Consider the following 12,360-nt stretch of genomic DNA (forward strand, 5'->3'; position numbering starts at 1 on the left):
TAGACTTATAGCCATACACATTTAGTAGACTGTTGTCTATAGACAGGCTATAGACTATGAGTATACAAAACGAAATATGTATAGGAAGGAAATAGATTCTATAAAAAGTCTGTAGATTGTCTATCGTCTAGGAAGGGTCATAGCAACCTTTCTTCGGTGACTTTGTGACAGAGACCTCCTCCTCGCAGCTTCTTAACAAGATTTGGTGGAGATATATCCACTTCGTTCATGATATGCTGCGTAGGCCTTAGAAAGCGCGCGGAGAAGGGTTGTTCGGGAGTTGTCCACAATAATTGCGTATGAAGGAGCCACGAAGAGTTTCGTGCGTAGAGGTTATCGAGTCGGTAACGACTACTGTAAAAGGCACAGCACAAGAGGGAAACCGCGTACAATTTATCCGTGCCACGAAAATTGCTGCAATCAATGCGGCGAAAGACTTATATCTAATCAACGTCAATATGCCTTTATCTCAAATTGCGCTACTCGGGCATTCGGTTCTTGCAACGATCATGTTTTTTCTCTCCCTTTGTACAGGTCATCGGGCGCCCTTTACATGACCTGAATTGATGCTATCGCGAACTTATCGCAAATAAGAACAAGGAAGTATCATCTATACACACCCCTTATCGAGTCCTGCATCTCCATATCGACATGGACAGGAGTCGTACACAGACAGTTCTTATCAGGGGTAGCCGTCATTTCGTGCTAAAATAGCTGGGCAGCTGCACGAGAATAGAGATATACAGTAAACTGGATAAGAGAGGACACTCCCGTAGGCCCCTGCGGCCGACTTTAGTGTTCCTGTGCAGAGCTGAGCGAAGGTCCGCCATTTTGTTCCAAGCTCTGCCGGGAAGCCGCTTCTCGTGGGGCTCCTGCATCCATCCTCATCCCGGTGGGGGCTTCACAATACTCCCTCAGTCGGATAGCAAAGCAGACTGTGGTCAAGATGGGAGTGGCTGTCTCACTCAGGTTCATGTGTTTGGTTAGTGCGGACACTAATTGGAACAAAATACGTCAGCGGGATTATGTGATCGCCGCTCCGCGAATAGTGTCACGAGCGGCGCGAGGAAATCAGTCGTGCAACTCTGCTCCCTGCAGAAGCATATATCACTAGCCGACTTTTGCTCTTAGCGCACCTAGTGGAGGCGAGGAAGCGCGCCAGCCTTAGAGACGGCCGCCGCGCACCGCCAAATCTCGGAGGCACTGTAGAGCCACTGGAGAAATTTTCCAGTTACTCTAAGAGGCACAAGCCATGCCCGCAGCCGCTTCTTTTTTCATTTTTTTTTGTATGAGCAACGCCATCTGGCGCAGGCGTAGAACGCAGAGCTCGGACGTGAAAGGGCCAGAGTGTCCACTCTATGTTACTCTGTCGGACGTGTACCAAATCTGTCGCATGAACCTCTGTGCATAAGCATCGTAATGGAGTGTTTTAAAGCGCAAAGTATTTTATCTCTGGGCCAGTATTTTAGCGAAGTTTGGGTCAAAATTTGACTCGCGACCAGATCTTCCGCTAGGCGGTGTAGTGGGGAGTCACTACCTAATTTTACCACAACAAAGAGAGCGACAGGGACACCACCACCACCGCTTTGTCACCGCTACTCCAGCACCATGCTGTGTCCACTGGTGTCACTGTCGACGAGATCGCGAGAGTCGGAGGCCGCAAGAGGAGGAAGCCGACAGTTGGAAAAGAAGCCTAGCGAAACGAGTGGGGGCCCCTGCAAGAAAATAAAAGCGTACGCAGCGGAGGAAGCGAGAAGCTCTGTTCTCTTATATGGTTGACTCATACTCAAGATATATGGCAGAATTTACCGAGAGAGAACGAAGCTCGGAAAGAGTTAGAAGCGTTAAACTTGTAGAGAGGCACTAGTTGCGGAAATGGAGACCACGAAAGATGCAAGGGCATGAATAATGCCTACAGAGAGCGGAGACATAACAAGAGAAAATAAGAAGGAAATAAATTAGCAGTACATGCAGCTAATCTGCGTTGCAGAGATGAACGGAAGCATGCCCACGTCTTCGATCGCTCCTTCGGTGAACGATCGCAGTGGGCTCCGATTATGTTCTCATGTAGTTCTAGTAAGAACTGCTCTCTAATCTCGTTACCTTCACGCCCAAAGCCACTTCTCGCTCACGCCAGTGTTCGTTGTAACACGTTCACCGCTCCACACGCATCCACTGTGCTCGACGCAGCAACAAACGCGCACTAATACAAGTGAATCTAGTGTTCCTATATAGCAGTGTTGCGCGACTGTTTTTCTCGCGCCGCTCGTAACACTATTCGCGGAGCGGCAATCGCATGATCCCGCTGATGTCTTTTGTTCCAAATCGTGTCGGCTCATGCCCAACATATGACCCGGAGGGTGACAGCCACCCCCATCCTGAGCGCAGTCTCCTTTGTTATCTGACTTCCCTCACGAAATTTGCTTGTCCATATATTTTCTTGTCCACTGTCCATATAGTTCTATCTATAAAGTCTATAGACTCTCTATGGACAAATACTATAGACCAGTCTATAGGCAATACAAATCCTATAAATCCTATAGACATTCTATATCGAATCTATGGATTTATAGCCATACACTTTGAGTAGACTTTTGTCTGTAGATAGTCTACAGACTATTAATAGACAAAACATATCTACAGGAAGGCAATAGTGTCTATAAGAAGTCTATTGACTCTCTGTCTATGGACCATTTTTATAAGGGTGAGGGGGTATTGTGAAGCCCCCACCGGGATGAGGAGGGATGCCTCTAAACTGCCTTCTCATGGGGCTCCTGCCACACGAGAAGCGGCTTTCCCGCAGAGCTTGGAACAAAATGGCGGACCTTCGCGCAACTCTGCTCCCTGCGGGAGCTTATGCAGGAACACTAGGTGAAACGTGGAACGAGCGCCACGATCCCCGCCCATTTTTGCCCACAATGGCGTCAGACCGCTTTTGTTTATAAGCACAAAAACCTTATCGCCGCGACTGAAGGAGGTCTGCGTGCACTCGTGACCGGCGGAGTACAAACACCACTCCGAATTCCGAAGCCTGCCACTGTCAAGCCGCGGCCTCGGCGAAGGCCAGCAGCCGTAGTCACGTGCGCATTCTTTTCATGTGAGGGGCGTGCCGTCACGGTTAAGCGCGTTTCGCTCGGAATTTAAAAGTAAAACCACAGAATGCTCGTCGCGTGACACAAATAACAGCGAAGAGCACGCGCAGCTACGACGAGCAGCTCGCTCCTTCTTGCCTGATCCAAAAAGAAAGGTGTGACCACCGAAGTTTATGCTCGCCCTCTCTTAAGGTTTTCTACCTCATTACAAATAAACCAACTCTCTCATCACTTGAAAACAGAGTGAGCAAAGCTAGGAACGCGAGCAGGCGGCTTGTATCGTTGGCTCGACCGCGGGTGGGGACAGCAAGTTTGCCATCCGCCTTGGAACACAAGCTTGGAATAAAGCCACTGCCTGTTTCTTGCGTTTGTAGCTTACACGTCATTGCGAATTAGTTGCGAGCTGGAATATGCAGCCGTAGCTCTCTGATATTCAGAAAAGTGCGGTATACCTCACCAACGCTGGAGGTACCTAGCTCTTCAAGAGTGAGAAGCGGGCTGTCTGCGAGCGCTAATAGCGGACACCCTACGCCGTCAGACAAGGGGTGCAGGCTAATGCTTGTTTGTCAGTGGTAATGCCTTCGATTGAATGCAACATAAATTAAAAAAAAAGTATCTCCGCACTCCTAAGGAAAACAATATGGCTCGGTAATTGTAAATTACATTTTTGGGACTTTATGCATCGCCAGCCTTTCCCAAGTTCTGTGAAGGAAATCATAGCGCTAAGAATGGATCACTTGTTGCGAATCCAAATTTATGCGATGCAAAAAAAAGCACTACCTCCGCCCCATCTCCCCACACCTCTTAAAGATCTCGCGTTCTGTACGTGTTCCCAGGGCTTTGGATGGGTAATTAACGGGATATACAATTTTCCAGTGAGGACTAAGGCGACTGACACTTGTCTATAGTTTACTGCAGGTGGTCGAAGAATAGCACTCGCGCCTCCTCAGACTTAGTGTTCGCATATAATATTTGCCTTCGGTACAGTATGATACGCGGAGACGTGTGCTTACCGATATCCGCTGGTAGGAGTTGCTCATCATGGCAATGAGCAGGTTCAGGAGGACGACAATGTTGATGACGCTGTACGATCCGAACATGAGGAGGCCCCAGAAGCGTGTGTAGCTCTTGATGCCCGTGAGCTCGAAGTTGGACAGGTCCACCAGACCGAAGCTGGCCCAAAACAGGGACTGTGAGGATTCGAACAGGCTGCACGCAAGGGAGGAAAAGGAGATTGGGACAGTTAGAATAGCCAGATTTATACGCTGATGCGAGCGTCACATTAACCCTGCAGGACCCCGATTGTCGCGTGCGATGCGGACTACTTATCGCCCTGATTGCAAAAGAATATTGAATCCTGACAATCCTGACACAAACCACATTTCCCAATACACTTATAAATTCAATCGCTCTGCTTGCCAACGATTTTTGAATCGTGGCAATCCTGGCACGAACCACATTTCCCAATACATTTCTCAAAGCAAAATCTTGGTGTCAGCTCTCCCGGATGCAGAAGACACGCTGTAAGATAACTCATTATTAAACGTAATCCTCCCGACGAGACGTACAACCGATAATTTCAACGGGCGTAATTCCACATCAGTAGGTGATGGAATTAAATTGAATTTTTAATTGATATATTGCATTGCTGAAGCACGCATGCGCGGTTTTATCGCCATTAGATGATCAGATAATAGTCTAATTTGATAACTTTAAACACATAGTATTATTTCTAAATAAATTTGCCAGCTACCTTAAGCATTTCTTTTACGCAGGCGAAATTTTCAGGACCGTCCTCATGTTTGTCTAATTGTACTAGTTTACGGACAGGGTTAATTGGAGAGACATGGGAGAGGCCTTTGTCCTGCAGTGGGCGTAGTCAGGCTGATGATGATGATGACTAGTTTACGGGTAATTGGCGGTCAAATAACGGGTGCACGTGAAGCCCGTGAGACGAACTATGATCATTATGGTTGGGTGAGGACTAGCAGCGCTTACTTGGAGAACCTCCTCCACGTGAGGCAAGAGGAGTCCCTGAGGTTCTGCGGGTCGCAATTGGTCTGCTCCAGGTCGGCGTAGTACCACAGCAGCTGATTGAGACCGCAGGCGAACGCGAACAGCACCAACGTGTAGATGAAGAAAAACTGTATGATGTCGATAACCATTCTTCCGAGCGATATCTGCAGGGGCCCCAGGTGTGGGTTCATCGAGAAGAGATGCACCAGACGGAGAGCCCTGGTGCCAGACGAGACCCGTACACAGCTCTGGTTTGTGATCAGTCATTTCAAAGGGAAAACCGGCCACACTGGAACATCATGCTTCTGGTGAACGCCTCTATGAGAACTAAGGAATCCATTGCAACACATCGAGTAGACTGAAACTCAGTCAGTTGGTCTCTTGCTGTTTAAGCACCAGCTATTCGCAGTGTTTTTTTTTTTCAGTTGTTATCGCGAGACATGTTAAACCGGTATCGAACTCTGCTGTATTTACGATGTGGTAGCAACGCATCGCGCATGTCACGTTATCGTCGCCCACAAAAGAAGTAATGTTCATACATACATCCTGAAGACTATGTTATCGTCGCCCACAAAAGAAGTAATGTTCATACATACATCCTGAAGACTGTGTTATCGTAGCCCACAGAAGAAGTAATGTTCACACATCCTGCAGATCACATTATCGTCGCCCACAGAAGAACAGTATAATGCTCCTTTTGTTTTTTTTTTATTCTGGGTGTCTCAGTTTCTCACAGCATTTAGAAAAAAACTTGCCCTGGTATTTAATGTGTCTCCAAGGAAAGTTCGCTTCAGGCCATGGGCAGTCTATCGACTGTCGACATGTATTTATGCAATGGTATGGCTATACATCGCTCTTGGTTTGCTTTTACCGTTCCATGCTGTTACCGACGCTTATCCTAACTGCCACATGTAAATATTGACTCATGATGCACTAGAAAAATCGGCTGATTTCCAGGCGCATTCAATGTTATCTGCCGGACACCAACAGGAGATGGCTTACTGCGCTCACGACAAGCAGGGACTTACGAGAAGACGTTTCCTGCAGCGAACAGGCCATCAGCGATCAACATGGGATCAAATGCGTCCCACTCTTCCCTCGGAAGATACTCAAGCATCGGTTGCGCGCTTATCTCTTGTTTTTCCTGGTGAAAAGTAAGAAGATTCATTAGTGAAGCGAAAAACAAAAACAAAAAACTCTTGAACAAGCAGTCGCAGTGATCGTAAATATGCGTCTGCAAAGCGAAGTGTCACAAATCAACGCGTATGTGCACTGCTAACATCAAATGCAAATATAAGAAAACGCCGTGCTGGGATTGCGTATTTGTCAAGGAGTTAAGCTGAATATCTCGACCATCGACGACGTCAACGGGTCGTAACAGGGCAATGGCAGGGGCTGGGCGATTGATTACTGCGCACAAACCAGCGCTGGACTGATTACTGAAAGGGGCTTTACAAGACCTACCATTGACCCGCGGACCTGGCGTCACGTGACGTTCTACTTCCGATCGGTGTGGTTCGCGCCCGGCCCACGTACGGGGAAAGGCCGCTTAATTTAATCCGCTTATTTCCACCTCCTGAAACCTTCACCTTTGCAGGCTGCGATATGCGGATTAGGCATACACAAAGATATTCGCCATGATACGTTCAATAGCACGGCGGGCCAGGCTCGAACATCACGGAGCGGAAGTGGACGTCACGTGACACCAGGCGTGAAGGCAGGCGCTTAATATTAACGTTAAGCGTGGCCCGCATGGAGCGTTTTTGCCCGCGAAATCGCGTCGCGCGCCCGGCGCTCGCGCCGGCGTTGACGAATTCACTCCCGCATGGTCAGTAGCCGAGCGGCGTTTTTTTGCCGCCCAATTTGTGCGATGCGCGCGCCCCCATCCCTTACTGAAATCACAGATGCGCAGGAAGTGCAGTGAAGCCGCTGGCTCTCGCGCGCGAAATGCTCGCGAGCGAAGAGGTTATTATTTATTTGGGGGGGGGGGGGGGGGGGGGGGGGGGGAGCGCTACTACGGGGAGTAGGTAGGGAAAGGGGGGGGAGCGCAGCCCGGTAACTGCCTTCTTGTTGAGGTGGTGGTGGTTGCTGCTATGAAGAGGGGAGGGGGATACTGGTCCCGGCGTATGTTGGCCCTTTCGGCATCACTCTTGGGGAGTTGTTGAGGGATACACCGCAATTGAGCTGCGCAGGGAGGGGGGAAGAAAAGAGAGAGAGCGGAGAGGAAGGGGGGTCTGGGTTTGGAGAGAGGGGCAGGGGAGGAGGCAAGGGAGAAGGCAGCCGGGCGCACACCGATCTGCCCCTGCGATGCGGGAGTCCGTTTGGGCGCGCATCCACCATGCGAGTCTCCCTCGGCCGGGTAATGCGGCCCCGTCCAGAATCACGTGACGCCCGCTCCGGCTCTCAATGGCCCTTTGTCGCTGCCCTCTCCCGGCGTCGGCGGGGCGTCGGCGATTTTATCTTTTCCGCCAGAACCCGACGATTTGGCAAAAACGTCCCCTCCGACGGCAAAAAAGCGCTCCGCTGCTGTCGACGCGGACGAATCGCCCGGAAAAAACGCTCCATTCGGGCCACGCTTTAGTCGTTCTTTTGTGTATGTCTTCGTCTTGTAGTAACCAGTCCGGCGCGGTGTTCTGCGCCGTCAACGGACCGGCTATGGACAGCATGGGAAAAATCTGGTTCAGGCTCATGGTGAGCACAGAATAAATGGTGGAATAACTATTATTAATGGCATCCACTTCAACGCAGTCGAATGGCTGCGAAGAAAACGCACACAACTTTCTGAAATCTTTACAGTTTAAGAAAAAATTTACCAGCCCCAGGCTTGAACACGGGACTACCACCACATTCGGGCAATCGTTGCACCAGCTAAACTTACCAGGAAAGTTAGCTTCAGCTCCGTAGATTTGAAAGCAATTTACCTGCGTTCAGGTAGACGCTGATTGTAATTTTTATCTAATCTGAATTCCACTTCACCTTTGGGATGTCTGCTAATAGCTGACGTATCCGATAAATGGGCGCATAGGTTGAGAATAAGCTTTGACGCAGTTTAAGCTAAACATACCGACTAACCGCGATATTTATGTAACAAGTCTGTTCTGCTTGACACAACGAAGCTAGAAAGCTTGAAATAAATATTCCGCTCAGATAAATAGCAATATCGCTCTTGGTTTCACAGTTTCAGTGGTTACCCGCTCTTGACCCTCAACTTTTGCATTAGAACTTTTGACAACGTGTTCTACAGCTCACTGCTGGTAAGTCCGAGAGAATCACCAACATGACGCGTATTTCAATTTCAACGTTATTCTTGAGTTTAAATGTCACTCAACAATTTTTTTTAGTTCTGCAGTTGATGCACTTGATGATCTTTCCACCCAGGTTCTTAATTTTCAGTCTGGTTACACTCGCTGTAGCAATAAAACGACTGGCAGAGAAGCGTAGAAGCAAAGGCCAGTGGAGGCGCACCTTAAAGTAAGCCACCATACGGAGTAAAGTGGCAGTGACGTACATGGTATTCCGTATCGTGTCTAACATATTCCAGCTGTCCTTGAGGTAACGGGCCATTCCTATTGAATAGATCTCCGTCGCCTCTTCCCATATATGAGCTGCAAATTGCGAAAATAAAAAAGACACAAATTGCAATTAGCGTCGTTGCCGTTGGAAAGATAAGCTGTACAACCGATTGATTGATTGATTGACATGTTGGATGAAACATGATTGTTGACTATGAGTGTGCGCCCGCGTTCATTGCAAATTGGTTTCGGCCGATAACGCGAGTTTTGCTGACGGTTTTTTTTGTCATTGAAATACTTTTAGTACCTGCATGTACTTGAACGCTTGTTGCATTGTTATGCTGCATGTGCAAGCTCGCGTCAACTCGAGTTAACTCACATTTGGTGCAGATAAATGCGCTTCGGTCCATTTTTAAAGAATTACAGGCACGATCATCTCGATCCGTCAAAAGAGCTCGCAATCTTCAGTGATTAACGGCTCGAACTCTCCAGATGCATGTCACCTGTGACACGGCGCTACTACACCTACTCCAGTCTGCGTTCCGTACCGATGACGAAGGTTAGGATGGCTACTTCAACGAAGGAAGGCGGCAGTCCTCGCTGCTTTTGTTTTGTGACTTCACTGCCTTGGAAATGTGAGTGAAGGTCCTCCAGGTTGATCCTCTGTGAAGCGAGAATCAGCAGTACTGGAACGAGAAACAATAGCGGTCGTCAGTACCCGATGACTCGTGGACAACGCAATCGTAGATGACAGCGTACTCAAGTACGTTTAGCATGCATTCCAACAGGAGGAAGGAAAAGCTGGAGATAAAGATAAGTCGAGACAAGCGTCAGTGGAGACTTGGACATGTTGCATCCATTGTTACAGGACACAAGATACCGATTGCGAGGTCTTTCAGTGCATTCGCGCTTAATCCTGTATGCAAAATTAAGACTTGCGTCACATGTGTCCGGGAAATTAAATGAAGGTTTTATTGCTACTACTGTGTTGAAATGCGGCACACCATTGATAGCTCTTCCCACTTGTGAGCTGCACTTTGTTACTCCTGCCCTTAAGGTATTTCCAAACAGACGAGCCGGAGAAAGGACGGAGAGAAGGAGAGAGAATAAATATCACTGAACTTTTAGCCCCCTGTCCAGGGCTTTTCAGTACTCTTGCCATCCACCAGGTCTTGCCCAGCACATTACAGGCGTGCCGGGCAAGAGACTAAAAAAATGGTGATGCTGTGTTGGGTTTGGGAAGCGAGCCAGTCATTGAGAGAGGTGGGATGGAGGGTTGGATGTATTGCGCTGAGCGTATTTGTGCAGGATCATTGGGCTAAGGGAAATTCTCACAGAGTGTGTGTATTGAATATCGGAAGTCCCCGCAGTGGGGACAGGTAGGGGAATCTAGGGATCTGGTGAGTGAGTTACAAGGGAATATGCCTGTGCTCGCCTTGGTATACAGACTTCTTCGCGGGTCATATCTCATGGGGGTGTAGGTGGAGCTGTTGTGTTGTCTGCGAGTTCTTTCAGCATCACACGTCTTTGCCATGTGTTTTTCGTGTCGTCCTCGTGTCCAGGAAGTCCGGTCATGGCCATTAGGGGCCCGGAGAATTGCAGTCGCGGTTGACTGACTGTGCGCTGTCTCGTTCCCCAGTACGCCTTCGTGGCCAGGAATCCACTGAATGAGGATTTGGAGATGTTGGTTCTGTTTTATATGTGGACGGAGAATGTGACATGTACGAAGAGGTATGTGTCCTAGCTAGAAGACCTGTCATGCGTCTTGACTGTCCGTCCTTACTAGGACGTTGTCGTGTTGGTGTAGCAGGAGTGTCATGACTTCCATTATAGCCTTTATTTAACCATAGAGGTCACATAAATTAAGGGGCAGGTTCGTGTTGTGCCAGTTTCCTGGTACTACGGCCGTGGGCGTTAATTCTCTTCCGTGGCCGGCATCTGCGTGATAAATGCAGTTGTTCAGGTAATGAGTTTTCAGTTTTCTGCAGCAGTACGCCTTTCTGCGTTCTTTGCGGTTGTCGAAGAAAGGACAAAGAGGCACAACAGACGTTGCGTGGTTATATAAAAGGTACTGCAGCGGGTTTCCTATTTGGTTTTTGGTCAATGTTTGCTCGGCAAGATAGGTCGGCCCTGGCCCCTTTTACAGTGTCTCATCGACTGAGATTTATTTTGAAAATGGGCGTGCACAGCACCACTAGTGCGAGAAACTCCTGCATTATCACATCTCGCATCGACAGCGTACATACTAGAGATTTCACACGTCACTCTTGGTATAAAAGGCCATCTTCGTTGCGATGCAAAAATAAATAAATATATAAACACAATTATTGTCCTCATGTTTCCATACCATGTAGAAAAAAAAAACGTAAAACAACTTGCATTAGAAACTGTGATAGTTTCAGTGGTAAACAGGCACAACCACTCCACGTTATCAAATGCAGTAACGTCAGTTGACGTTGAAGCTCCTAACACTGCATTAAGGATTCTTTTTTACTAAGCATCGAGCCGAACAGTATTGCGCTCTTTGCCCTAGTCCCTTGGTTTATTTACTTATTAATAACTTACAGATCCAAATTGGCACTGAGTAAGTTGGGGCTGCCAAAAATGAATGAAAAATAATGAGCCCCTGCCTGCACCGCTGACGCACAACAGGCTAGTAAGTGGGGCAAAAGAACTTGTTGAGGCTTCAGAAGGAATTTAAAATAATGTTGTTCCGCCCGCAGTAAGGAGGCACACACGAGTATTAATGCAATAGTGTTAACGCTATATTAGTGTCAATAAAGTGTTATATTAGTGTTATAATATAATAAGGTCTTAAATAGTGTAAAGGCTAGTGTTCAGGAATGATTCTTCAGAAAATCCGGCGTTGGCGTTGTCGGCGTTGTGAGCGAAAAAGCAGGTGGCCCTCCTGCCGACTAGGTCACGTGACCTTGTGACGTCATCTCAACCTGCCCACCGTGGCAGGTGGGCATATATGTGGGCATGTAGGCAGAACCTAAACGAAGTGATACGGAACGAGAACCCCAGGCTGCTGAAGGGAGCCATTAATGCTATCTGGTTGCAGCCTTAAAGAGACCTGTGAGAGCTTCCAGTCTGGGTGAGCCGGAAGCTAGCTCAGACTGCCCACTGACGTCATCGCGGTTGGAGACGCGATGTTGAGGAGTCACTCCAATCGGCGGCGACTTATTGCGATGAGCGATTTAAAAAAAATATTTCTAAATTATAGGGTCCACGCAGAGCTTTCAAATTTGACTGGAATACCCACAAGGACCACTTCTGCATATCTGCTTCACTAGAATATGCCCATCGAAATCATTTCAGGGTCCCTTTAATGCGGAGCTTAAGTGTCTCCTCAAGTTTTTGTTCATTGCAAAAGAAATCTATTTCGCTGTGTCATGCACCCCCCTGACCCCCGATGCGCAGGCCTACTTTAAGTTCACTTCGTTACGCCTTTTCCCCCGTCGCGCTAAGTACAGCCCTTGGCGACTCACGCAGGAAGAGGAGGTAGGAGAAGGCGTTGGAGATGAACTTGACGAAGGGCTTCTTGACGACCCTGCCGGGTCTGCTGCGCGGAAGAAGATGTACATGACCGAGTAGAAGGGGAAGGCCACGCCGATCTTGACGATCTGCAGACACTGGCCGAAGATGTTCTTTCTCCGGAACCCCGGCAGGCCGTCGTACCACAACGTGCTCATGTGCTGCTGCACGTTCGGGTGGGCCACAAACTGCGTGAGGTATGC

The 12,360-nt window shown here is 48.4% G+C and overlaps 1 protein-coding gene across 1 annotated transcript in view; it reads right to left on the reverse strand.

Moving 5' to 3' along the window:
- The window catches only part of LOC144128957 (transient-receptor-potential-like protein), a 49,438-nt gene that overhangs the window by 12,290 nt on the left and 24,788 nt on the right, over positions 1-12,360 (reverse strand). The window contains 7 exon segments of the mRNA XM_077662789.1: positions 4,106-4,301; positions 5,091-5,327; positions 6,137-6,252; positions 8,574-8,713; positions 9,169-9,306; positions 12,112-12,195; positions 12,198-12,345. Of these exon segments, the coding sequence (XP_077518915.1) occupies positions 4,106-4,301; positions 5,091-5,327; positions 6,137-6,252; positions 8,574-8,713; positions 9,169-9,306; positions 12,112-12,195; positions 12,198-12,345 (1,059 nt within the window).

This window comes from Amblyomma americanum, chromosome 4 (assembly GCF_052857255.1).
Source record: "Amblyomma americanum isolate KBUSLIRL-KWMA chromosome 4, ASM5285725v1, whole genome shotgun sequence".
Taxonomy (NCBI): domain Eukaryota; kingdom Metazoa; phylum Arthropoda; class Arachnida; order Ixodida; family Ixodidae; genus Amblyomma; species Amblyomma americanum.